Source organism: Cygnus olor, chromosome 10, assembly GCF_009769625.2.
Source record: "Cygnus olor isolate bCygOlo1 chromosome 10, bCygOlo1.pri.v2, whole genome shotgun sequence".
NCBI classification, from domain to species: Eukaryota; Metazoa; Chordata; class Aves; order Anseriformes; family Anatidae; genus Cygnus; species Cygnus olor.
In genome coordinates this window covers 7391050-7419043 of record NC_049178.1, presented here as the reverse complement: position 1 = coordinate 7419043, position 27994 = coordinate 7391050, and the positions used below count along the sequence as shown (strand labels likewise).

The 27994-nt window shown below is 49.8% G+C and overlaps 1 protein-coding gene across 2 annotated transcripts; it reads right to left on the bottom strand.

The window, feature by feature from the left end:
• Positions 1-111: 111 nt before the first annotated feature.
• RPL29 (ribosomal protein L29) lies at positions 112-27805 on the bottom strand. Of its 2 annotated transcripts, XM_040569242.1 has the most exons (7): positions 27664-27805; positions 24104-24495; positions 23392-23571; positions 19758-19832; positions 1909-18618; positions 1530-1594; positions 112-301 (listed from the first exon to the last, which is right to left on the bottom strand). In XM_040569242.1, exons 5-7 carry the CDS (start codon positions 2363-2365, stop codon positions 188-190), a joined length of 636 nt encoding a protein of 211 aa, XP_040425176.1. In that variant the 5' UTR covers positions 2366-18618; positions 19758-19832; positions 23392-23571; positions 24104-24495; positions 27664-27805; the 3' UTR covers positions 112-187. The 2 variants fall into 2 exon arrangements, with proteins under 2 accessions (XP_040425176.1, XP_040425175.1); XM_040569241.1 differs by lacking the exons at positions 19758-19832; positions 23392-23571; positions 24104-24495; positions 27664-27805 and having other exon boundaries at positions 1909-1953; positions 2090-2233.
• Positions 27806-27994: the final 189 nt, after the last annotated feature.

Here is a 27994-nt window from a genome sequence, read left to right as displayed (position 1 = left end):
ACAAAGCCACACACTAGCTGCTACACGCTGACGTGATGACACGACTGGCATTTAAAATACAGCTCAGGACATTTTTGAAGGTTCTCCTCAAATTCAGGAGGTGAAGACTTAGTTATGTCCAATTTTATTTGTACAAAATGTTTTAACACATGACAACAGGAAAACTGGTTCTTTGTCTTAAACCACGTCAGTCCTTTTTCTGGAGAGCTGCCTGCTTGGCATTGTTGGCCTGCATCTTCTTCAGCCCCTTCTTGTTGTGCTTCTTTGCGAATCTCATGTTCCTCAGAAACTTGGGATCAACCTGTAAAAACGAACGAAAAAGATAAGACACGCTGTAGAAAAGACGCAAGTAAAAACATGTTTCCATTATGCTTCAGTGATTTCCGAATGCTAGCTGCAATTAATTCAAGTAAGTTTTCTCATTTGGTTTTCTTATTTCAACAGAATTCTTTTAACCAAGTATAGTCGTCCTTTAAAGGAAATATTTTCCTTCATTTCTAAACAAAGAAGAATCCCAAGCCCCAGCAATATAGAAAGAACAGGATAAATTGAGTAAAAATGTAAACGAGACAAACTTCATTTCTGTGTCATGATACATTCTTAATCAAAAGCATCACAAACAAATCTTGCCAGGTGAGCATACATACATGCAATCCTTTGGCAAAGATCAACACCATTTCCTTGGGCCCTTCTTTTTTATATTAAAGGAAAAATATACCACCATGGAGGAGAGCTGCTCCTTATTTTTTTGTCCACTAGTGGCTCACAACATATCCTTTCATGGCTAGGAGCAATTCTCAGAAATGTCAGCGTCCCACTGAGAAACATCCGTTACTTTGCTGAAAGCAGCATTTCACCTGGTCCACACAGGATTTTTGCCATCTCAAGTCACACGCTCTTGGTGAGAGGACACACTCAGAAATAGCCCAGCTGTTTTCAGGGTGCTGAGACCTCACTGAGCCAGGCAAAAGACAAGCTTTTACATCACTTCTGAAAAGCCAATCATCACATCTACAAGGCAAACGGAACCACAGCCCCCTCCAAAGCCAGAACATCCTGCTTTTTCTGTCCCTTTCAAAGGTGGAGAAAGACAGTGGTGTACCATGTGTATAACCTCAAAAAAAGCAGGGTTTTGCCATTTCCATGTGCACCATCCAGAAAAGCCAACTCCTCTCACTTTCTGAATGAGCTTCTGTGTGTTAGTACAGCCACTGAAACAACGCTGGAGGGTACAGAGGAGACACAGCAGGAATCAAAGCAGAAAAGAGCAGTGAAACAACTGATGTGCGACAGAGACAAAATTTACCAGCAACTCAAAATTAGTTTTTGTAGACGTGCAATGTGGATTTCACACGGGTTAGAACTATCACCGCTGCCAGCAAGGTGAGCACGCGATGAGAGACCCTCAGTGGTTCTGACCCTCCAAAACACAAGCCCCCATCTGCTAAAAAGCTGACAATCAAAGAAACACCAAGGCTGGATTTTATCACGCGAACGATCAGCCCAAAAACATTAACAGACATACTCACCCCTTTGAGAGACTCGTATCTATGGGACCTGGGTTTCTTGATGCCATTCCTGTGCCACTTGCGGGCTACGCGGAAGACAAGGAAACGACTCAAATTAAAACTCCAACCACAGTTAAACAGCTGCACCAGCCTCCTTTTAAATCTCCACCAAAACTACAAGTCACCCAACCCTTCGCACCCTGGCTAGGTTCAGACGAGGGCAGCACCTCTCCCCCCTTGGCACTGCAGCCCCACACCCACGGATTTGGGGCCGCTCCTTACCAGAACGCGAGGGGAGCTGCCCCCGCACACACCTCAGCCCCCGAGCGGCCCCAGCAGGAGCCTCGCTGACAGGGCCGTGCCCGGCCCCGCGCCCCCCCGCCCCCCGGCCCCGACTCACACTGGTTGTGCGTGGTGTGGTTCTTGGACTTGGCCATGGCTGCACCTGCGGGACACGGACACGGACACGGGGCTCGGATCGGCTCGCGCGGCTCCCCGCCTCCCCTCCCAGCCCGCCGCGCCGATCGCGGGCCGCGGATGGAGGCGGATGGAGGCGGATCGCGACCGATCGCGACACTCACCCAAACGCAGCCGCTACCGCCGCACCGGAAGAGAAAGGCCCGGCGCCGGGGCTGCTGGGAAATGGCGGCCGCCCGCACCGGAACCACGACACGCTCCGGTGCGCAACACGCACCGCCCGCAGCTTGGTTCCGCCCTAAAGCCGCCCCCGGCCCCGGCCCCTGCGGAGCAGCACGGTGCCCCCCCCGCAACATGGCCCCCGACAAGACGTTCCCCGCTGAAATTGCTTCAGATAGCCGGGGTGGAAGGAAGAAAACAGCCCCTGGCCGCCCTGCCATCCCTCCAGCTCGTCGCCTCGTCCTGTCATAAAAACAGGGGAAAAATAAGTTACCCGTGACAGATGCGGAAAGTGGCCAGGCTGAAATGAAACCAGTCAGGAAAAAGGAAGCTAACACAATTTAATTTCAGTACTTATTTCCAGCGAAATCTAAGTTGCATGTTTTTAGCTGTGTTAGTTCCCTCCGGGCAGCTGCTGCGGGCACACGGTGTACAAATAGATGGAAACAGCACTGCTGCAGGCACGGTGCAGCTGGACAGCTCGGGCAAGCTGCTCCCCAAATCCTTCTCCATGTGCAAACTTCCCCTCACAACCCAACAAGAGGAGCTTGGCGGCTGACAAAAGCGAATCCTAGAAAAACATTTGCCCCCACTGCGTTGCAGAAGGCAGAAGCAGGCACCCTGCCCTTACCGTGGCCACTGGATTAAGAAAACTCTTGACCTTTTTCACTCATTTCTGAGCTTTCCTTACCAGGAAGAAACAGAAGTTTTTATTTTACAGTCTCAGCAATCCTCTTTCAAGTAAAATAAAACTGTGGCGCTGCAGTCCCTTTATGGGTTTGAGCATGGTACCTTCAGGGTTGTTTATAACACACTGTAAGCAAATGCAGAATACCAAAAAAGAAAAGATGACCCAGGGCAGAATACCAAAAAGGAAAGGATGATCCAGGGCAGGATCAAGCCCATCATGCACTGTTGGGCGGTTGTGACCCCTTGAGTCTCTCCCAAGCTCTAATGAGCTGCTGTGTCTCCAATTACAGCCTCACCAAGACCGATCAGCTGGTTTGAAATCTTCAACCATGCTTTTAGAGATTAGAGACATAATTAGTGCATGTTATCCTGCGTGTCATCCATTACAAGAGCTGCACTCATTAAAAAAGGTGGTAATTATTACTGCTGCAAAATAATTCTGAAAAAAAAAAATAAAAATCGTAAGTTAAAACAAAAATCTCAAAGTGTCTCTGACAACAGTGTCCTCTCCGTTGATGCCCTCACATTACACAATTCATCCCTGTTGGGTTTGATGTGGCTTTTGCGCTGATGCCCATGGGTATAGATCAGAAAAGCATTGCTGCTTTCTGAGAAACCACCTGAAAAGAGAGGTGGGCAGGACTTTGTTGACGTCTGACATGGCATTTTGGTGGTGTCCTGATATTTATGGAAGATGGGCATGGGAGAAACTTCTCCCAGCATTTCCTGGTTCTGCCCCAGCCCATGGTGAAAGGCAGGCAGAACATGGGGTGCCCTTAGTGCCAACACATCCACGTTCTGGTCAGGTGCTGGCTGGAAGGAGCCCAGAGGACTTTGCTTGACATGGGCTTTGGAGCCTTCCTAAAAACTGCTGAGCTACTGGGAAGGGGGAGAAGGCAAACGGTGCTTGGCTGTGGTGTAAGCCCACACCAGCAATGCTGGAGGGGAGTAGGGACGAAGGACGGTCCCCAGGGGCAAAAGGCCCTGGAGAAGCCACCTGGAGAAGCGGGGACACCAGGACATAGAGGCACTAGAGGGAGCCTGAGCCTAACAGATGCCACTTTGGGCTCAAAGAGGGAGCACCGATCCCACTCAGGGAGAAGGAACATCTCCAGCAAATAACAGCAGGACATGCAGAAACTTCCCAATCCTACCCGACTGTGGCTTTTTTGCTCTGACATCCATTATAATTTTCTTAAAGACATGAAGGAGGTCGTAAAAAATTATTTTGCTTGTTGAAAATGCCAGCCAGCCTGCAGTCTGGCTCTCCTCAAACCTGACCCTCATTGGGCCAGCAAACACGACGTCCCCAGCATCCCCAGTGCCTGGGGGAGCTGCTCCTAAAAAGATGAGACAAAATGGTGACAACTGGTGGCAATCATCAGGCTGGGGTTTCACGAGAAGGGGGGATTTCTGGAGTAGAAGTGTCCCTAAGGGGGTTGGGAGCTAGTGGTGCTGCCCTGCAAGTGCTGATGGCAGGGACATGGGAACAGCCCAGGCTTGTGTGCTCCACGGGGTTGGCTCAGTTAGGAGAAGAGGGGCACTGGGAGAGGCTGGGAACTGCATTTATTTTATTCTGCTAAACCCCCCCCCCCCCCCAGCAATATTTTCATTGCATTTGCTTTGGATGAGGAAGACGGTCACGGGTAAGCATGATCCAAAACGAGCTTCCCACCGGGCCTGCCACCTCCTCTGCTCCCCCCAGAGCTGCCACTGCTCACAACCCTTTTCCATCCTTCCACCTCCGCACCTTCCTTGGGAGGACAGTCCATGCTGGCGGCCCACGTCATGGTCACTCAGCCTGAGACACACCAGGAGCCAGCCAAGCTGCCAGAAGGAGTAGCATTGCGTTTCCTCTTGCCTACACCCTGGATACTTCTTCTGGCTGGGCTCATTGCTGGAGACCTCATGCAGGGCTGGGGAGAACCATGTTTCCTTGGAGAAGAACTTGGTTCCTTGTGTTCGTCACAGAAGGAGCATCCCCTGGTGCAGATAAATTCCTTCTTGGTGGAAGAAGGAAGGCTTCCCCTCTTCTCTTGGATATGGTGGGGATGGGGAGGGATTTTTGGCACGGTGCTGTGAAGCCCAGGGAGCCTGATGGAGCCAGTGCAGGAGCTGCTTCAGCGCCTGGCAGCAAGGCCAGCCCATGCACAGGATGCCGCATCCTCGTGTGCTGGTGTTGGAGGCACTGGGACGTTCATGTTGGCCAGCTGGGGAGGGAAGTTACTTTACATGGACCTTCACCAACCTGCCTGGAGAACGCCCTGAACTTCAGTTAACCCAAAGGTGCACATAAATTAGGTCTTCTCCATTTGCAGGACTTGCATCTGAACTATATCGACATGGCAATAAAGGACTGATGACTGTATGGTAGTCTCTTATTTTTTTATTTTATATTGTATATTTTTTGGCATTTGAATGATGATGCTGGATTTGGGGGGAGCTTAGCGATTTAAAAGCAGATCTTCCTCTGTGCCAGCCCCATCCCACTGCAGATGTGGCTGGATGACCCCACAAAGACCGGACGAGCACTGCGATTGCAAAAACGGAGCCTGCAGTTCCTGCGAAGTGGAGAGGGCAGTCTGCGAGGGTGGAGGTGCTGCCGGGGCTGGAAGCTGGGGCTGGAAAGCTGTCAGGAGATGAACAGCGCCACCAAGATGCTGTGCCACGCTGGAAGCAGGTTGGTGGCTGCTCCGGGGAGGCAGGTGGAGGTGGCTGGGAGGAACCGGCTGACATAAAGAGATGCTGAGCTCATGTCTGTATTCATTTCTCCCCTTATTATTAACCCTAGGGGTCTAGGGTGTTGATGCCTGCACCTTAATGCAAACAAAGCCCAACACTGGAAGGAGTTACAGCAAGATTGCGTTTCATCTCAGGATTTCAGCTCCACCACCTGGGCACAACTTCTGTCCTTCCGCCTGGAGGCAGGGGCTGGGACAGAGGGGACAGCCCTCCCGTGAGCTGCACCCCAGTTCTGGATGGGATTGGGGCACTCTGCAGGAACAGTGAAAGAGATCTGCTTTGGCTCTGCTTTATCTGCACCACAAGGATTATTGGAAAGCCACGTTGAGAAATGCCCTGGCTAAAAAGGAAAATGAACTTCCACACAAAGACGGCTTGTTTCTGCAAAGGAGGAATAAAAAAAAAAAAAAAAGGAATAAAGAAGCTGCCAACAAGTTGACATTAAACCCTGTGCTTACCTGCGACTCGCCTGATGCAATGACTGAATCCTTTCATTTGCAGCACCATAATCCAAGATGTTCTTTCCACAAAGCAAGAAAGTAGGTTAGCGTGAAGGCAGGACTGGGGAGGGGGAAGGAGATAAGCAAGGCCTGATCCTGCACATCCTCTGAGCAGGGCTGAGACACTGATTTAACTGCTGGATTGGAGGTTGTTTTTTTTGTTGTTGTTGTTTTTTGTTTTTTTTTTTTTTTTTTTTTTGAAAACCCTTCAAAGCCAGGCAGGGTGCTGCTTGAAGGCAGGGGCAGGATGGGACCCCCAGCCCCACTTCTAGCCCCTGCTGCCCCTCTTTGAGACAGGAGGCATCAAACAATAAAGCAAATAAAGAGGGCTGCACGTCCTGAGCCCTGCATGGATAGAAATGTATTTTCACATAGAAATATAACCAGTCACATCTCCTCCAGGCTGCAACCCCTTCGCTGGTGCATGTGCCAGGGGGTTTCACTGCAGGCAGCACAGCCCGTCACCTGTGGGATGGCTGTCTGGCCGCAGCACAGGAGGTTCAAAGGATGTGTCTGGGCTGGGATATCGCTGTTCCTGCTTACATGTTAAATATCTAAGTTGTCCCAGCTCACTTTGGCACTTCTGCTCACTGCTGCTGCTGAGCATGTGGAAACAAAAGCCGATGCAGCAAGAGGTGCTTGTGTGTGCCGCTGAGCTACTTCTGTAGCAGCGTGAGGTCAGGCATCAGCTCCGATAAAGCACGCTGTACTCTCAGCCCATTTTTTTATTAGCCCATTTTACCAAGTTGTTAGTAGCTCGAAAACACCCCTTCTTTTCCAGCTGCAAACTAAGCAGGAGGATTTAAAAAAAAAAAAAGAAAAAAAAAAAGAGGAAGATCTCTCTTAACCCTACAGCTTTTTATCACCAGTGACAGGGAGGACTTAAATCACTTGAGGAGCCTTCACTTGAGGCAAAAACACAATGCCGGGGCTGCTAAAATCAAGCTGAAGGGCTTGGTATTCTGTACAACGGGGCTGTACAGTGTGCAGACCAAGGGAAGCAAAGCTGCCGAGAGGGTTAATTCACACCTGTAACTCTTCCAGTACTGCGCTGTGTCCAGCATCATCCTGCAAACCCGGCTCTGAGCACGGCCCATGCCCTTCTCTGCTGTTCCCTACCCACAGCGGGCATGCTAAAGGCAGAGGGACCGCAATCACATCTGGGGCTGCTGCTCTGAAACACCAGTGCTTTACCAAAGCCACTACTCTGCTTCCCTGGGAGAAGCCACTGCAGAGCACTTTCCCAGGGTCATGCCAGGCAAGGACAGTGACTCCGTGCCATAAAAATACATAAAATTAAGATGTTCAGGTAAGCACAGCCCTACAGGTGTCTGCCTTCTGTCCTGGACTTCACTGGGGCTGTGCACAGCTCTGAAATAGATGAAATGTCCATTAAAATAAAGATCAAGTGACGCTGACATGCAGTGAGTGCAGCACATCCCTTCTTTTCTGCAGAACGAATGTAGTGGGATGGCGAAAGGGGCTCTAGGATGTGGGCTTGGCACTTTCCTGGACTTTCTCCAGGCCGTTTTTTCAACCCTTTCACCAGCACTGCTGGAGATGGGCAGATGACACGGGGCGTTCTTTTCATTCCAAGTTTTGGTTGTTCTCTTGTGCCCCGAGAAGGCGACCGCCACAGGAAGGGGTTGGGATGACCGTCATCCCTGGCTGGTGGCTTTGAGCATTTTCTCCATAAACACAGATGATATGAAGGCAGGCAGGTGACCTGCAGCCAGCTTCAGATCACCCCTTGGGCCATCCCTTGCAGGATTTACAGCTGCACAGCTCTTTAAAAGCTCTTTGAAAACAGCTGCCTGGGCAAGGTGATGACCTGGCTGCCCTTGGATGCCACCTTTGATCCTGCCGGGAGCAAGTATTTAGGAAAAGAGTCAAAAGAAGCCTCTCCTTTGGTACTTTCCCAGTTTCTAGCAGCAAAAGCATTTCCTTGCTCAAGTTTAATATTTTTTTTTTTTGTAGGGAACAGCCAATACTGTCCATATCTTGGCTATCTGATGCACAGAAACCAATAGGATGGGAACTCAGGTCCTGATTTCTGCAAATCAGCACTCCCTACACCTCCCTGCTGTCCTTTGGCTGGATTGCTCCAGTTCCATCTTGGCTTTTCTGGGATGCTGAGCAGAGATACGTGCACGTTTTGTTCAGCAGCAAGGCAATCCTCACCTCTGCAGCACCAAGCATCCCTTGTGTCGTTTCTTTTCCTGCCTTTAGATGCATCAGCTGCTTGATTTTCAGGTGCAGCATCTGCTGCTTGAGTGTAAACGGAGGTTTTGTACTGGGATCTCTTCAGCAGGGTGTGGTAATTAAGAGATCACATCCCCATCAAAACCAATGCATCTCAGTGTGCTTCGTGAATGCCGTAAGGGCTCACTGCAATCAGACCGTCTCTGTTGGAAGGATGCTTAATCTCCTGGCCTGCAGCAACAGGACCTTCCCCCCAGTGCTGCCCTCTGATATTAAGCACATAAATTATTGAACAGACCAATAGCACTGCCCTTGTACCAAGTCAGCGCTGAGGAGTGACTGACACCCTCCTTTGCACATAATTAATCTGAAAACTTAATTGCACTACGGCTGTATGGGAAGGGGCTGGGGTTTGCAAACACTTGTTGCAGAATTCAGCATTCCCACTGCTAAAACCTACATTTTCATGACACTTTGAATGGTTTTGAATCTGTTTCTTTGTACCCCCAGCCCCATGCGGACCACAGTGGTGCTGTGCTTGGTGTCAGCATCAGTAATGACTAAATAGCACTTGTGCCCAACGCCTTCTGGAAAGGGTGCGTAAAGCCCCCAGTTTCAACAGGACAGCTGCTGCCCCACAGTGACAGTGGGACACCTGCGAGGATGTGGGCTCGCTCCACCCACCAGAGCACCTGAGCTGGGAGCCCTGGGAGGGGGACCAACCCTCCCCTTCTGGGTCAGCCCCATCTCAAGCTGCCAACAGTGTTAAGGATGGCCTGATGCATGCTTTGGCTGCGACTAACACATTTGCTCCCACTGCAATTTTATCCAGGCTTTTCAAACCGCTTTGTGAGGAACCGCAATAGATCTCCGGGAAGCCTCTGGCAGGTGGATGCCTTTGAATTTCCATTTGCAGAACACACCTGATGCATCCAGGGCTGGGGGTAGGACAGAGTGCCCAGCTGAGGTCTGGGGACAGGCAGTCTTCAGGTATTTTCCACTAAAGCTCCAAACCTGGCACCTCTTTAAAGCATTTTACTGTAAGAGAGCAGGTGACAGTTGCATGGAGGTGGGGAAGAGTATGTGGGACAGAACCCAGCCGCCCCTCCTCCCTCCAGGCACCCAAAACCTCCTTACTTCCCTCCTAACCCATCATGCTTCATCATGATGCCTCTACCTTTTCAACAGAGGAACAATTCTGAAAAAAATACAGCTAAAGTTTTTTTTTTGTGTGCGCGCTCACGCCTGCCTGCCTGGTCTGGCCACCTGAAACAACCTTCTGTTTGGATGCAAGCACCGAAGCATTTCTCAAAGCAGTTCTTCCTCCTGACATTAAATACTTATGCAAGCAGCACCAGGGGAAGCCAGGCACTTTTGCCGCAGCAGGATGGCGCAGTGCTGGGAGCCACGGAGAGCCCGATTTAACCGGCGATGAGATGGCAGGCGCTTGCAAAACACAGCTCAGTGTGAGCCTCCCATTCCCCCACCAGCTGCGCTGCTCCCTGCAGCATCCCCAGCATCACATTCTCATCCTGACAGCCCCGGGGGCTGAGCATCCGACCCAGCGGACCCCTGTGGGGAGAGGAAAAGGCAGGCTGGGCTGCTCTGGTGCCTGGGTAGGTTGCAGATGTAGGGAAAGAAATGGAAACCTGGGAATGGACCTGGAAACCGAAGGCTCAGCAGGACCGAGGGGCATGGAGTGTGCACGGGTAGCATCTGCGGTGGGATGGGAGCAGAGCACTGGTGCAGCGCAGCCGTGGGCCCTTGCCTCTCACACCCCAGCACCTTCCTTGCTCTGCCTTATTTTGGGGGATGGATGCTGGCAGAGGGAGGATGCTCATCTCTGTGCTTTGCAGTTGCTGTAGCAACTGTGGTGTCTCTGGCAGCAGGAACACGTGCTTCCTACAGCCAGCATCAGTGCGATCCTGCTACTTGCAGATATTTTTTCCCCTGCTCAAAAAGAGCCCCCCCCCCCCCCCCCACTCCTGAGCAGTAGCGACCAGAGACCAGGAGGTGCTTCTGAAGCAGCAGAGGAGGTGCAGGGCAGCTCACACACCGAGTGACATGGATGCTGCTGTGCCTTTCCTCTCCTGGGCCATCTTTAGAACACGAGTCAAAGCCTCCTCCAGAGCCTTTGCTGCTCCCCCTCGGCTCTGCGGCAAGCACAACCCTGCCTTACAGCATCTGCTTTGGGGGAAAGGAAACAACAATGAGTCTTGATCAAAGCATTCTCAGCAGTGGAGGATCTGCACAAGCCTTGCTGAGTTACTTCCCTGATTAATGACTTCCAAATAATAGAGCTTTTTGTTCACAGGCTGGATTCATTTGGTATCCACTTCCAGGCATCTTGCAGGACTTTGCCTACTAAGTTGAAAATCCCATTACTCCCCCATTTCCATCACTTTTGTACATCACAAGCCATGACCAAATCTTACTTCCCTTTCTCTTTGGGAAAGCAGAGACTGAGCTCCTTGGGCCAGCCCATGAAATACTCTGGTGCCTCTTCTTGGCTCCTCAACACCTTGCCAATCACTCTGGTGTTCGACCTCAAGGCACCAAAACCAGGCACACTTGGCCAGGGCCATGCTCACACAACCTCTGACACCTACCAAAGCCACCCCACTTGCGTCCCCCAGGTCACGGTGGTTCTCTGGCCACGTGTCACCACAGGCACCCGCGTCCATTCAGAGCCCACCAAGCCGTGCTCTACAATATCTATGTGAATTTCCCCAGGAAGGGGAACTTTACACCCAGCTCAAATAAAGCACACGCTGCTGGCCTCTGCCCAACACATCTAACGAACCACGTCAGTGGGCAGAGATGGAGGAGGAGGAAGCAAGCAGAGCTGCAATGCTAATGCTCCGTGATCCCTCTATCCATTGCTGTGGGTTATGACTATTTTGGTTTTATTTGCAGGATTAGGCCCCAGGCTTGCATAAATGGGAACACTGTTTCTAGAAGGCACTGATCCGGCCTTTCCACCACCTGCTTTGGGGATGGCCAGAGCAGCCAGGGGCTGCAAGTAGGGTTGGTCTTCACAATATGGGGAGGCAAAAAGGCAGCAAGATGCTTCCACCCTTCCCACCTCGAGAAGCCACCTTCTAAGCATTGCTGGTGGGAACGGCACCTTCCTTCCCTCTTCAGGTGCCCTGTGTCAGCTTCACCACCATCCAGAAATGAGCAATGCTCAGGGAGGTCTGCTGTCACCCAAGACTGGGTTTTCCACCTCACTCATCGCTTGATGAGCCAGTTTTCTGGGCTGCAGCTGGAGCTTTATGTCCCCTGGGAAGCCTTCTTTAAGAGCAGGTTTGCCAGTTGGGGAATGTTTCACTGCTATTTTCAGCCTGGGACGTTTCTCTCCTCCCCTCCCCCCCCCCCCCCACTTTTTTTTTTTCCTCCTTCAAAACACAACAGAAAAGCTGTCAACAAATCAAAGAAGAGTGATCTCAGTCTAAAATACGAGCCCTGGCATGGGAGGGCATTTGACTCAGAAGCCACTTCCCATCTTTGGAGACTTGAAGTATGTTCCACTTCGTCATCCTGGAGGTCTTTAAACACTTATAAAAACAGAGCTTATTTATCCACAGTCAGAACAGCCTATCTATTATCTTGAAGGCTGAATTCAGAAAGTTTCTACAGAAATTTATTGGTTTCATTCCTACCAGTCTGAACAGAAGTTTTCCACTGAGTCTGTCAAAATAGAAACGTCTCAATTCCAATTTCCTTCAGTCTTTAGAAAGACGTGACATTAATTGTGTTAAAAAGCACTTTTATTAGTTACTGAGAAAGCAAGAGTCTGGCAACTCTTCTTGACCACTAGCTATTAACTTTTGTGAAGTCTCCTTCAGTATCGATTTGATCCAACACAGTGGTTTTATCCACCAGCAAACTCAGCAGTGACTGGAGCCAAAGGGACCAACTGCAGACGAGGATTATTGGCATCGAGTCTCAAAGACTCCTGCTGCTGCTGGGCAAAGCTTTTCTGACCCTCTCAAGGCTTGCTTGCATCCCTGTTGTTGGAAAGAATGGAGATGTGGAGGCACACTGTCAACCTGAGGCCAGGGAGAGCGGGCGTAAATACATGCAGAGCAATTTCATCTACACTTGTGATGCTTCCAGCAGGACTCAGGCAACCACCTAATGGCTTGCAGGAGCTTTGCTTTAGTCTGACTTCATGTCAGGCTATGTTTCAGGAACAGCTCAATCTTGTGATAATGCAGCACAAGGGAAAGGTGGTTTGGAAAAACGTGCATTAAGGGAACCGCCTCCTCCATCTGATCACCGCAGGATGCTCTGGGGTCACTCCTGCCAATGTTTTGTCAGGCTGGAGCTGCGTGGGCAGCCAGAAACCCAGCTCCTCACCTGCTTCCTCACACCAGCCCTCCTGCCTGCTTCTGTTCAACCCCAGTGCTAGGGAAGGAGACCCCTCGCTCATGTCTCAGCCCATCAGGCAGCCGGGATGCAGGCACCACACAGAGATACGACCAGGGCATTGGCACGTCACAGGAAAACTCAAATCTACCACGTATTTGCTGCCAACTGTCCCCGTACACACTTGGCCATGGCTCTTTGTGAAGCACCAGGACTTGACGCTGTGCCTTCAGAACTGAAAGCAGGCTTTGCTTTGCAATGTACACCTTTGAAATGGTGTGGTTTGGTGGATGCTCAGAGATCTGTGGAGGGATCCATGTAAGGAATCACGCAACAGAAACCCAGACAGAGGAGATTTCAGATAAGACGAAAAGCTGAAAACCTGTTTGATCCATCATCACTTTAACATGAACTCACTTGGAGAAAATTAACTTTCAGGCTTGAGGATTGGTATCTAATACTCCAAATCTTTCGACAACTTGAAGCCAAAAAAACAGTTGAAGATGTTTTGGTCGGAAAATGTCTTCTGCACCTCCCTTGCTGTCAGAGCACACACCGGAGCATTTGGAGGCTTCATATCTACAGGAGTGCGAAGGACCAGGTCCCTGGGCAGAACACCAGGAGAAGCCTTCAATCAGCACAGGCCTTCAGCTCTGCCCTTAATTTTAGGACTCCATTCAAAGTTTTAGACCAGAGATGTGGTTATTAAGGGTTGAGGAAGATCTGCTCATGGCTTCTGCTCAAGTTGAGACTCTTGCAGAGAAGAGCAAGTACCAGTGCAAGCGTGTGCCACAGAGACCTTATTTCACTCCAATTGTGCTTTCAAGCACTGGCCTATCCATGGTTTCTGGAGACCGGAAAGCATAAGGTATTGGGTCAGGGTGATGGAACCTGGCGTTCTATGTCCTGGTTTTACACCTGAATTATTCACTGGCCTCATCGCAGCTTGTCCTGACTTCTCCTGCCTGGATGAAGAGGAGAACCAGGCTCCTCATTTCCATTATTCAGCCTTCTGAAATGGCCACATCCAGCCTAAAGAACAGCCCTGCCACATGCCCTTTGCGCAGCCAGCAAAAGCCTCAATTATGGGCCACCAGACCCGCTGTTTACAGGAAGCACCAGCACAGGGCACAGAATTAGAAAGACCGCAAGGAAGTGAGGGATTAGTTACTGGAGATTAAAGGGCATAGAAAAGCCACAGGACAAATCAGTGGGGCCTAAGCAATGGTAGCTGCTATTTCAGTCTTCCAGCTGCTGGCATTTGCACCAGTCACGCTGCAGCACAAGAATGTGGGAGGAATTCAGCAGGACGGATGGTTGCTCTGCTTTTTGGACCAGTAAAATACATCAAAGAATAGGTCCTAAACCTGCTGGAGAGAGAGGAAGGATGTTCACTCCACATACCCCCTTCCTCAACCATTCCCGCGAATCTTTGTTCTCCTCCAGTGCAATTCCTGCTTTTGGGCTCCCTGTCCAGGCCAAGCTGCTGTGGCCAGCCCTGACTGTCGGCACAGCCACTGCGACATGCCCATGGATTAGCCAAAATAAAGCATCTCCTCAAACCTGAAAAGAAGTGGGGTAGGGACAAGGTCTGAAATCTCAAGCCCTTCAAGACAGTCTCAAGGGGAGCTGGTGTTTTCTCGGTAAATCTTGGAATATCCACAGAAGGAAGAGGGGGACATACACTGTATGGAAAAGGTTAATCCTGATCCAGTCCAGTCAAATCCCTCTCAAGACCGTTTATTCTCTAGGCTTTTGCCTTTATTTTATGCACCACAACCTCCCTTTCCTCTACAAACTTCAAACCCACCAGCACTATCTCCTGCAGAATGCAATGCAGGCAGAGCTCACGGCCGAGGTGTCCAGAGAACACCTGGATATCACAGGGGACTTCTGCAAAGCTGAAAAACAACATGAATTTCACTTTCTTGAGCAGCCCACCTGCACTGAGATGCTTTTGCAACCCCTCCTTGGTCGACTTCAAAGGGCAGCAGAGATGCATCACGCCTATATTACACAGCAGCATCTCAGCATCAGCCCTGCAATACCTCCTAGGCCTTATTGCTGAGGGTCTAAGGCTTGGATTGCAAACACAGAGCCAGGTTCCAAGAGCACAGGGAATTTCTGCAGCTTCTCAAGCAGAGATACCGTTAACATGCTAGCCCTCATTCTAGTTCTTCTGAGGTTATTTATTTTTTGGTGAGGTCTGCTTTTTGCTAAATCTGGCCACCAAGATTACAGCGGCTGCCCACGAGCTCTGAAATTTTGGGCTGTCATTGGATCAGGTGATGCAACTGATGCAGCCCTGGCTCAATAGGAACGCGGCCATGGACTCAACCCCCAGCCCTGCTCCTGCAATTTGCATGATGCTGCTGGAGACGACAGCAATGCGGTAGTGGGAGGGAGGGAGGGAGGGAGGGAGTATGCTCAGTCTGGAGAGGCAGCAGGAGTTCAGCAGGGCTTTCTTCTTTGTTGTGTTTTTTTTCCATTCTCCCCGCAACAAATATAAAGAAAGGATGAACGAGCTTATTTTTACAGCCTCAGAGAAATACCCAGCCACTATTAGCTTAACATATGCTGTCATGGTGAAGAAAGTAAAGGCTTATACTTGCCTGAATGGATTAGCTGAAAAAACCCACCCCAAAAACCCTTCCATGAACCAGCAGCATTTCCCTCAGCTATGTACCTGATCCACAGCCCAGCGACTTCCAGACCAGAACCTGACCTGCTGTACATAACAAAAGAAAAGCACCATCTCAGGTTTCCATCATTTTTGTGGAATCTGAAGCGCATGGAGCCCACCCTCCCCTCCCAACTGTCAGCCCCACTGAAGTGGAGGCAATGCCAGCTCTCCAATGACAATAACATACAAACTGCCCAGAGTATTTCCTTCTCTCCAGTCTCAACATGTAGAAAACGCTGCCACAATGTCCAAAAGCCCCCCGTAAATCCCAGCAGAAGCTCAGGTACCTGCAATAACCACCACAGAGCCACCAGAGTAGCTGTGCTGAGCCAAGAGGGCACTACAGGTGACAACCATTGCTTTAGAGAAATAACATTACCAATAAACAAGCTCAACAGCACCTTCTCTTCTTGGAGGGAGGCACTTAAGATGAAGGGCATCCATGCCACAGCTGCTCAATTAATTAACTCAATTTATTTTAACCAGGATCTCCTGGGTTTCTGCTGGGTCATCAGGTGCCTGGACTCAGGACAGGGGGGTAACCCTGCTCTGGGGGCTCTCTTGGTACAGAGAGACTATATTTTTCTCTGCTCCTCATACCACTTTCTTCTGCCACCACATCATGTAATTCACCTTATTACTGAAGTGGCAAAATCAACTTCAGGAGTTCAGGATCCACAAAGCAGAGATTGGAGCTTGCGTGTGGTTCGCTGACACATGAAAGGAAAAAAAAAAAATCCTGCTAATGGAAAAAGTCCTCAATAGCTTCATCCAAGCAAACAACACTCCCCCTGAAAACAAAACAAAGCCCCACAAAAAGATCAATTTAAAAATGCAGGAAATGCTAGCAAATGTATTTATTCCCTTTTGCAGCTGTAATTCTGCTTTCAAGTACATCTGCCTCACCAGCCTGCCCTGCGTTCACCTGACTGTGTGCAATTTTCCTGCTTTATTCTGTGTTCAAAATGACTGCAGTAAAGAGCAGAGCCAGAAGCAGCATTTCTGCTCAAGGTACTCTCCTGCCCTACACGCGATGGGGCAGCCGGAGGGTGGCAATGGATGGGATGGTGGTGGCCGAGACCGCATCCCAGACACTGTTTTCTTCCTAATTGTATTCCTATCCAATATATTATAGTGAGGAATAAAAAGGGGATTCTGCCTTATCTTGCAATTTTATTTTTTTTAAACTTTTTCAACCATGTAAGTGGCCAAAGCATTTTTAAGCTGCCTCTCCTGCTACTGTGTCTCAGTGCCACTGTGGGTCACACTTCAGCATCCAGCAGCTTGCAGCAGGGGTCGGGACTGGGGGGCAGCCGGTCTGCTCGGGCGCTTTAATAGAAACTGGCTCCGATTGTGCCAGCCTGGCGGGTTTTGAATTAAACTGCAGTTATAAGGTGCAATTAGAAGCAGGGGATGCTGTGCCAAGAGCTCAGATGTGAAGCATGAAAAAAAAAATACAAAACCATCCCCCAAACCTGTATTTCTCCTGTGACATACCGGGTAAGGAGGAAGATCTTTTCCCAAAATTGGTTCAGCAAGGTCTCTTCCTCATGGCTCTCACTCAACTCAACAGTTAATTTGGCAAAGGGAGACCTTTGGAGATGGCAATGCTGTTCAATCTTCCAGCCCATCTGGATAAAATCACAATTCAATGAAATTGCTGGTTCTTTATCTTCATGCAGCATCATCGTACAGTTAATTTCAAGCCTTCCAGTAAGCTGTAATACATCTTTTAGCCTAAGAGCTCTTTTGCATGACACTGAAATAGACCCCAGTCTGCATACATCTGCTGCCAAGACAAATGCATGGTTCAGCAGCAGTAAAGAGGATATAAAAGACTCCCACGTTACAAATGTAGGAGGCAGAGGATATTTTAGCATGGCAGTGGTTACACTTTTGGCAGCTCTGCTATAATAAACTTTGTTTTCAGAGCCTTAAAATATTCCCTGTGCAGCGAAGACTGACATATCTGCTTTCAGAGGAGCTGTTTCAGGGGTTGGGGATGGTGAACAGAGCTTGGGAACATGGGGGAACACAAGGAAGATGGAGTTAATATCATCCTACATTTCAATAGGTATTTCCTCACAAAATGCAAATCCCTACATATACCATTGGGTCCTGGTAGGCAAGGGAAGTATGCTGAGGCAGGCCAAGGCTGAAAATATGGGAGAGAAAAGGGATGTAAGACACAAATTTTGTGTAGGAAAAGTCCTTGGAGACCTCCTCCACCTTCCCATCCAATGGAGTGCTCTCAAGTCACTTGCCATCACCAGGATGTCACCGTGAGGGTGCTTGTCCAAACCTATGTTACTGCCTCGAAGCACAGGTCCCACAGTTACAGCTGGCAGGTGGACACTTTTGCTGACTTTGATCAAATCTTTAACGTTTTCACCCAGATACAGTATGCAAGAGCTTTTCTGGCTCCACCTGCTTGAGATGTGTGAGCACAACTGCAGCAGTCACCCTTGCCGTGTTATTCACAGTAGGCAAAGAGGATGAAGGAGTGAAGGGCAGTAACCAGGCTGGGTGGAAGCATTTGTGCTGCAGAGCAAATCAAGAGTGCACCAAAAGGGGAGAGGAAAATTTGCTTAAGACTCTAGGGGAGCCGGAGGACTTTGGCTTCCATGTTTCCCAAGTCATCCTGAACTCAAATGACCAACCAGGCACCAGGATTAGGGCTCCATACTCTGTTCCTTTTGGTTGGGCTTGGTCAGAAGAGGGTGATGAGCACCCAGCTCTTCCCATCATCTCCTTCGAGGCCACCACTGCTGGCAGTCAGTGCCAGCAGGCAATGCGGGGTTCCTGCCTTCTGCTCCACAAAGTCACGCTGAGAAACACCAGGCAGAAGCGACTTCCCACTGCAGCTGGCTGGGAGGTATAATTTGTGCCACAGAGGTGCTTATGGAGATAATTAGCAGTGATGACTCATACCTTAATGCACTCTGGAATGGCAGGAATAGCAGTGAAAACCTTGATCCAGTCCATTTTTTGAGCATAAAAGGAGAGCTCGTCTCATGTAGTTGATGGGAAGGGGCGGCAGGAGGGACAGCATCACGACTCAAGATACGACCTGGTGCTGCTGCTCTCTGCACTCCCCTGGAGGCAAGGGAGGGTTGTCCTCCGGGAGCCAAACGCGGTCACCGTGACGCTGAGGGAAATGTGTTCTACTCACGACCACCATTTCTCTTTGCTCTGGGAACTCAGCCCAACAAGGAAAGATTGCTTTGAAATGTCAGGATGGATTTCCAGTCCCAGTTTCTGAGCTTTTCATCCACTTTTGCTGTGGCTGTAAAGGGACAAGACAATTTAAGACCAGTTCTAGCCACAAACACAGCATGCTGCTTGTACAAAGTGCACAAAGAAGGGTTTGCTCTGAAAAGGTCTCATGGCTCAGTGGGGTCCCCACCAGGCTGGCAGCAAAACTTTGTTGAGTCCTGTCAAAGGCTCTTGGCCAAGCCCCAAGTATCATATTTACCATCAGCCTACTAAAAGAGAGAGAGGTACCATCAGGGAATCGCTTCAGTGCCTGGTATGTTAAAGAACTGACTTGTCACCAACGTTTCTGCAAGCTGCTGTGGCTCAGATCCTTGGCTGAACCAGAGGCCAACACGGTGGAGCAGAGGAGAGCAGGGAATAGGTAGTTTTCTACTGTCTCCCACTCCCTTCCCCCCAAAAAAAACATTTCTCAGGGTCCAACCTGTGGTAAGAAAGGGGTGAAGTCTCTGTGTCCATTCAGATCAGTCTCAGCCATCAATTTCTTGCAGAAAGGATAGCTAAGAGCTCAGATGAATAGCAAAGCAGGCACAAAGCCATGCTCTTTGAAACAAAACTTGGACAAATATTGACCTAACCCAAAGTACAGGCTTAGTGTCAAACCCAAAGGGAGATCTGGTCAATGGGACCAGCAGGACTTCATGTGTCAGGTGCAGTCCAGACACCTACACATTTCTGTGGGTACGCAGAGTCAAGTTTAGTAACAAGTAAACTGAACAATGTTGTTTTTTGTGATGTTTTATGCATCCATACAACCCTAGAAATTCTACCCTGCCAGTTACGGTTTCTGGGCCAGCGAGAAAAATACTTATTATCATCATGACTCTTTTGAAAAGCTCATTGCTACGTGTGCTGAACTTGGATGGGGTCTCAGTATGAAGGATTTTGAGAGCATGTGACAGCATTACAGTTTCATGCTAATCCATCCTCATTGTGTGCTATGAAAAACAAATAAAAACCACCACCTTCTAATCCCTAGGTTACTGACTGTGGGAAAAATGTGTTTGCCATGGCCTTCACGAGCACTTTTAAGTGTCACACTTTTGTATTTATTTATTAATAAGGGAATGCATAACACGCTGTTCCTAAGCTGTGTAGCTAGGTTGCAAAACCCACGCAGCATCCCCCCCAGGACCCCCTCACCATCCCCACCTGGAGCTCCACGCCTTGCCTGGCGTCGCCCAGCTTCTTCTGCGCAGGGACTCCTCAGTAACCACTGCTGGGTTCCTAGGAGGTTAAAGGGAAAAAAAAAAAGGAAAAAAATTACTTTGCTACCAGATCGAGTATCAAAGCAATACAAAGAACCGGGTATGTTCATGGCCCACAGGCTGAGCCCTCTAACGCAACGCCAGGTGCGGAGTCCTGCCGGGGGTGAGCCTCCCTCTGGCGGCCCCGCAGCTCGGATCTCTGCAGATGCACGTGGCCCAGGAGGGGGAACGGTCTGGGATTCAAACTTCAGACAAATACTTTAATCTCATTTTCCCTTTCCAACCAGCAAGGTCAGGCAGTTCCCAAGGGGAAAGCCATCATGGACTGGGAACCATTTTTGTACCCCTGCCTCTTTACAACCCAGGACAAGGAGCCAAAGGACCTCCTAAAAGTTGGCAATGGGCAGCAATGGAGCAAGTGCTCCAAGCAGGGCGGGTCCTGCCCTGCACACACATACACAAGGGGTCCTGCACACTTGGAGGGGGTCACGTTGGCCAACATTTCAGGCAACAGAATAATAAAGATGATGTAGTCATAGAAACACATGCAAGCCCAGCTCTGCTCTGCTAAAACCAAATTTTCCTTTTAATACTTGCACCTCTCACACTGAAAGATGTCTAGGTTTAGCCTCTGCTGATCTTCTGTCCCAGAATCCAGCAGGGCACCAGCCACCCACTGCTAATTAACGCAATGGATAACTCAGCAGCACAAGTCACCTCAAGTTACCTCGGCCATGGAGCACAGCAAATCCTTCCGCAACAAAACAGTGCAGCAGGAATTATCTCGATCTGTAATTGCTCTGAGCAGACAATAAAGCAGCTCATGCTGGTGGAAGTAGCCACTTAGAGGTAATAACCCTGTGAGTAACAATAATGTTAGATAGCAGATACTTGATAAAAGGCAGGGAACAAAAGAAAAAGCTTTCTTCATTATACAAAGAACGGATGTTTTCTCTTTGCTTCCTTTGGTTCAGAAATGCATTTAGCTCTTTGGAGAGAGGCAGAGGACAGATCAGCAGCACACACAGAAAAAGCATCATTTTCCACGAGTGAGATCATAGGCAGGAAAATTAGTTTTCTCCTTTTAATCTTTCCTGATTTCTACCCAGACGGCATCCGTTTTATTTTCTTCAAGAGAAATGTCTGCATATGGTTGGAAAAAAACCTGCCCTGGAGAGCCCTGCAATAGCTGCCTCCAGTCCCTGTTGACTCTGGGTGGAGAATAAATCCGGAAAAAAGACAGGTCCTGGTTAGGACCGTGGTCTTCAATCTGGTTTGATGGCCATCTGAGACCTCTGCAGTGGTCACTATATCCCAACTCAGCTGCCCAGGGAGCTCAGACATGGCTGAGGAGGGAAGATGCTCCTGAAGCATCCTTCTCCACTTCCTAAAAGACCACAGTGAAAAGAAAGAAATCACCCCATGCTCGCTATTTGGAAGTAATCCCCCTCCTCGGGCTGCCACAAGGAAGATGCGAGCTGAATGACACGTAAATCAGAGTGAAGAGAAATCACAGGAATAGCAAAACCTAGCAGGATTTTAGAGGGATTTAAAGACCCCAGTGCACAGCTGGACACACTGCAGACCACGCTCCAGCCACACCAGGATTTGCCCTGTAAATGAACGAACACTGGGCTTTGAGATGGCCGTCTGCAGCACAGAGGCAGTGCACCAGGGGACAGCTCTGCAGGACTGCAGAGGTTCAGCACTGCTCATTAAAGTGCTGGGGAAATGTGAATGAACCAGATGAATGGATGAATAAATGAATGAAGGGAGGAAGAACGAGTGAATGAATATTGCATTGAGTTGGTGCCTTTCATCCTGGGATCGTGGAGCCGTGCAGCTCAGCTGCTGCACAGAAACCGTGTCCGTGCTCCCTGGGGAAACCCCCGGCCAAAACACATCAGATTATTTCCCAGGGCTGTCAACAGAGCCCTTTTGGGGACGACGTGGCATATGGACACGTATTATTTGAAGCATAAGGCTTCCCCCTAACCAAATCCCTCCAATTCCCTCTTCGTCAAAGTGACAGATCATTACTTTTGGAGTTGCTCTCATTCTTGCTGTTCGAGACACTGAGCGATTTCCATGGCAACGACATCCCAGCCCTTCCAGGCCTTTTCCCAACCTCTATCATCTTCTGTTGAGTCACACTGGCGCATACCCAGGAGAGACAAGCGGCAGGGACATGATGGTGCCTGTTGGCACTGGGAGGGTTAAAGGACCCCCCCAGCTCACAACCAAGGGACGGCACAGGGCTTGCAGGCAGCCATGAGGATTTTTAAGGATATTCAGGGCATGCTGAACTGAGATATCATTTGCTGGAGGTTTTACTGTGCTAAATGCAATGTGCAATGGGCTAATGCCAATGACCGGCATAAATGTGGATGGGCTCAGGGCAGTTTAAATGGGGATGCCTGAAGGAAGCAGGGAGGATTTCTCATTGGGGAGGAATGGGTCAGCCCACGATGCGCTCCTGCAGGAGCCCATGATGCTCCTGAGCAGGGCCAGGACTGAACCCGGGTGCTATGGGAGTCACTTAGCTTATAGGTGCTTTTGGCCCGTGCCTCTGACTGCTCTTGGCTGCAAAGCTGCCGAGCATGGCTGCATGAGCCAGCTTGCTTTGGGAGGACATCTGAGGCCTGAAGCAAAACTCAGTGAAAGTCAGGAGACAACCCACGGGCTTCATGCAGTTTTTTGGGCTGACCTCGACAGCTCCCAGTACACTGCCCTGGGTACGTGGCAAATGCCGCACTGAGCGAGCGGCGCTGCGAGCCCTGCTCACACAGTAACCGCCTCCACTGCTGGCGGGAGCTGTCAGCAAATTATCCCAATCCCTGCAGAAAGCAGCTTCCCCTGGGCAAGATCCGGGAGGATTTAGGGATGTGGCAACTGCTGGAGCATCTCCCCCCTTCTGTCAGGTACCGTGCCTCGGTCCATCTGCTCTTCCGTTTCGATTCAAACACAGATTTTACCACGACTCAACAGGGCTTTGCTGCCAGAGGTGTGCAGCCCTGCCTCATCCCAATTGCATTTTCAAAAGCTGCCTCAAATTTCAGGGTAACCCTGCAGGGTTACGGCCTTACAACAAACACCAGTGCTGCACTGGATGCAGCATGCTGCTTATCTCATCCAAACATTAATGAGCACCAAATGTAGGGCAGAGGGCCTGCTTCCCTGTCCGTCCGTGGGGAGTTTGGCCACTGATCTCAGTGGTTGCAGGACTGGACCCAAAGGTATCCAGTTGCAGACTGGGCCAGCAGCTTCCCTGAGCGTGGGCTGACTGGCATTGCTTTTGGGATGGATGAATAAGGAGAGGCCGTGCTGTAGTTTTTACAGCTGTTTGAATTATGTTTAAATTCCTCACTGGTGGTGACCCCACAGCGCAGACCAGGCTGGCAGGACATGGCAGGGACAGCTCGGGGGACAGCTCGGAAGGGTTATCCCCTTCCTTCCCAGCTCGCATTCTCCCTCTGCATGTTCAAAGCCTGAATTAACCCCATGACATGAAATAAAGACTCCCCAAAGGGACAAAAGAGATGCAGCATCCTGTTGTGACTCAGGCTACACCACCCTACCTGAGCATTAATGCTCCAGACTCAGCAGCCAGGGGCTCTCTCTCAGTTTGGTTTTGGCTCAGCTCCTTGGCTTGGAGGTCCCAGCCATCTGGGGTCCATTTGCAGGGACCGCAACAAGGACCCAGCTGGGGCAGCCCGAGGGGACGTTTTTCCTGCTCACCAGTCGTAGAAAAGACAAACCTGTAGGAAAATGGAGCATATTTCTGTAACTCCTTCTGCCACCCTGGAAGAAATGCTTGTATTGTTGGAGGGCTCGACATTGAGCTCCACTTCAATACATCTAGGCAACTTCATCAAAAACAGGGTTTTAAAATAACTAACAAGGTAAAACCTGAATTGAACAAGCTACCAAGGTCACCTTTAGAATTAAAATAGGGGAGAGAGGTGTAACTCCCGGGCTTATATAGGGGAAAAAGCCTTGTATGGGGATAACTCAGGTTAGGGGTTAACCTCATTGACGGCTCTGCAGTAGCCACGCTGGATGGGGGACTGTGGTGCCACCCAGCCTGCACAGCTTTTCAGAACAGGGACGTTTGCCCCATATGCTGGGTGATGCCCTAGGGCAGGATCAGAGCGGAGTGGCCCCTCTTTAGCTTCCAACTCCCCCAGCATGTCAGGCAGAGCCAGCCCCGGAGCTCTGCTCCCTCCACCCACTGGCTGGGAGAGAGGAGGTGGGGAAAAAAAAAAAAAAGGATGGCAGATTGAGACTTACCTCTGTGTTTTCTCCTGACGCCCCCATCACTCTCCTCCAATCTAATCATTCTCTTCCTCTCCAATCAATGCCAATTTGCAAGAGGAGCAGCTCCCAGTGCCTGAGCGCAAAAACCTTTAATTACTGTCATCTAGGAGGCTGTACCCGGCTCCCCTCTGGTGCCTTTTTCATAGTTTTTGGAAGACAGTGCTCTAGGACCTGACGCCCCCAACATGCCATTTGTCAAGCTTTATTTTAAACAAGCACTCACTGCCTACTGGGAGGCATCATCAGTTAAAAATCTGGCTTGTGAGGAGCAGCTTGCTTCACAGAAACACCGAGAACTGCATCTTTTCCATCCCTTTGCTGTCTCTCCTCCTGCTTGTAGACTGGACTCACATCATGTATTAAAGCTGCGATAGAGAAAATAGTATAAATGGGGTCAGAAAGGGACAAGGCACATTAAGGGAGACCAGCCTGACTACTCTTACCCATGCTGGCTCAAGAGCATCCTGTCCCACAGAAGTCCCCAACCCTTGATTGCTGGGAGCACACTCCCCAAGGGGATGCATGATCTTTACGTACAGTGGGGCATTTGGTATAAGCCATGGCTTTGGATTTTCTCCTGCATGGTAGAACATGAATGCAGTCTCCTACACAAACTGAGTCCTGTGCTTGGCATGCCCAGTGGAGCAGAGATGAGAAACCACCTTGCTGCCTGCCCTGCCATGCTGCAGACAGGACACAGGGCTGGTCGGACTGTTGGGGCGAAACAGTACGATTGTCCTTAAGCACAGCCTGAGCTAATATCTGGCACTCTGCAAACCCAGCGACCTTGCTGCTTGGGCTCAGGAGACACTGAGATACACCAGAAAGGATGCCAAAGCATTTCCAGATGGCCTGGGCCAACCCACATGGGACCTGCTCTATGGAGTACGCCCATCAGAGCCATCCTTCTAATATTTCACGTTTGGAGCATCAGCTGCGGAAGAGGATTTCTGGGGAGCCACTGCCAGTGGGTGGCACTGCAAAACCAGCGGTATGGAATGGAGGAGCAGGGTGGAAGAGCAGCACAGAGGCTGCACACACGTGTGCTGAGCATCTCTGGCTCGGCAGCTCAAGGCATGGGCTGTGAGCATTGCGGGGCTGCCGCAGCCAGACAGCACAGCAGGAGGAGAGGAGGCATCGGCAAGGGGTTTGAGCTGCTGCTGTGGTGCAGGCAAAGAGCAGCATGGCCTCCACGGGGGACACAAGTGGGAACGCAAACTGGCTGCTGAGGTCAGGATCAATCAATGTCATGTACTACATCACCGCAAAACATAAGGTCTCACCTCAGGGATCCAGGCAGGCTTCTGCCCCTGCCCATGTCATCCTGGGGAAAATTATGGCTGCTGGTGCACTACGAGAATTTGGCTCTGGAGGGTTGTAACGCCTGCCTGCTGGCTGGCAGTGCCATCGACAGCCTCTGCCTCCACAGGCAGAGCCACCATTTCTCCACACAGTTATCACTGCTAGCATGCAGTTTCTCTGGCAGAGAAAGCAAACAGCATGCAGAAGTCTGCATCCAGCAGGTCCCACCAGCAGGATGCTCAGGAGTACAATCTCAAAAGGAGTTTTCTCTTACATCACAGGGTTTGAAGCTGTGGCACCAGGGCTTCATCCACTATCTTCCTTCTGCAGGGAACATGCTGAATGGCAAGGAGGGGGTGGCTGCAAAATCCCATCCGCAGACTGCCCACCTTCACACTTAACACCTTGCTACAACCCCTTCCAGACTGGGGAAGAGCTTCGATCCAGCCCTTCTGCCACAAACAGATCCAGTTTGCTCCTAGTGCTAAGCACTTGGTAATTACAGTACATCCGACTTAATCGGGATGTGCTTAATTGGGAAATCCACTTACCAGGATGTCACCTAGGGAACCCAATTTAAGCTTGATAACACTTAAGAGCAAAGCCTGCTGCTTTATAGGGAAGGTAATTCTCCTGCAGGGAGATGCCTTCAGGTGGCTGAATCACACTCCCTCTCTCCCATCAGCATCCAACAACTCCTGGCTGCTTGCTCCTGTAACAGATTTCAGCTTTCTCCTTAAGTAGGTTACAGTCAGGAAAGGCACCAACTGCTGCTGCCAAATCACTGCTGTCACCCCACAAACCCAGCATGTCCAACCCCTTCCTTGGTTAAATACGGTTTTCCTTCCACGGCCAGGATATTTTGATGAGGATGATACGCATTAGGCATGCCCAAGCTGCTCCTCCCAGCCATCACATGAACTGGGATAAGGCAAGAGCCTTACAGACAACCAGTATCCCTTACCCAATGCTAGTCTTCCTCCCACGTCTCTCTGACAGTCCAACACATCAAATACCCAAGTGAAGAGGGAAGAGGAAATGCGAAGAGCTCTTAAAAACCGAATGTTTAGTTAAGCACTTGGAGATGCCAATTTTTAAGCCTGGTTTCCTACAGGAAAAGAGTTTACTTGACCATACTGAGTATTTGTGTGTGCACTTATGCATGTCTAATAGATCCCACTGATAACTGCTGAACCTACTCCATCAAACCAGTCAGAGAAGCAGCTTTTTCTAAGACGACAAATTCCCACAAGTTTTGTAATAATAAGAGGAAGACAGAGGAGAGAAACCCTATGACTACCCAACCCCCACTATCTCTCAGGGACTTGGGACAGCATTTTCACAAGCCAAACCCCACAAACCACATTTCCTTGTTTCCAGAGGGATGCAGATTGCTCCAGGATCATCATTCTTTCAGGATTTTGGCACTGCCTTGGTTATCCTTTTCCTTTATACTCTCACTGCCTTTTTTTTTTTTTTTTTTTGAACTGTTACTGAAAGTGGAAGTACTCTGCTACTCGCATTCAAAAGGCCAGCCTTTGGCCTTTTCTGCTACCGAAACATCTGTATCACATGGCAACAATACAACAAAACTTTTCAAGATGCTGTGTTGGTGTTTTTGTTCTCCCCAGCCACTAGGAGCTGGAAGGAGTTGAGCTGAATGCTTTGGATATGTAATAGTGATTGCAAGCAGGCTGGGAGAAAGCATGGGCGACTCCTTTAGCATTGCTTGCCTTTCAGACATTAGAAAATGCAATAGCTTGGCATCAAGTGAGGGATTTTTATGGCTGCAGGTTTTGTGCTTCCCTGAACAAGCCAACTTCCACATTAGCAACACTTGCTTTTTTAAGTGCTATAAAAAATGCAAAGGCACTTGTAATATATAGCAATTTCTGTTAAAACAGGAGGTAAGTGCTGAAATGCTTCCCGATTTGTCCTTTTGCTTCTCCTAAACCACACTGGGAAAAGGGATAGATGCAATCCTCTACTTAAGCTTATCAGTCTTAATAACCCTGAGATCGACGGAAGAGAAATGCTGGATGCCTCTCTGTCGTGGTAACAACTGCAAAAGAGAAAACCCTCTCAATTTCTGAGAGCCCCAACCAATGTCAAGCATAGCACAAGCACACTGAGGTGTAACACAACAGTCAGAGCAGAACCTGCAGGCTCCAGCGCTGAGTGGAGGATCTGGTAGAGCAGATCACCATGATGAACCATGCTAGCAGGCTCACCTCCTCGTCTCCTCCTCTTGTTCCTGGCCCTCTTTGTCTTCACTCTGCTATCAAGTAGGCAGAAGTCGGCACAGGCGCGCAGCAAGGCCAGCACCATGGCCCATAGCTGGCAGCTGGCTGTCTGCAGTCAGGTTCAGACCAGTGCCTCTGGAATGGAGAATGAGTATTTATGAGTTTCAGGCTTTTAGTACCATGCATGTTCAGACCCATCCATGCCTGCAGAGCAACCGCAGCTCTCCGCTGCCAGTATGAACAGGTAACCCCAACCAGACTGCGCCTTGCATCCATTTCACACATGTAAGAAGTATTGAGCAATGAGCAGGAGGGTCAT

Bases quoted from the DNA above. Each gene is read 5' to 3' on its own strand.
- RPL29 (XM_040569242.1), bottom strand. From the start codon at position 2,365: ATGGCAGGGCGGCCAGGGGCTGTTTTCTTCCTTCCACCCCGGCTATCT. The intron at 1,595-1,908 runs GTGAGTCGGGGC...TCTTCCGCGTAG, and splicing joins CCACACCACGCACAACCAGT to CCCGCAAGTGGCACAGGAAT. The intron at 302-1,529 runs GTGAGTATGTCT...TCGTTTTTACAG, and splicing joins GATACGAGTCTCTCAAAGGG to GTTGATCCCAAGTTTCTGAG.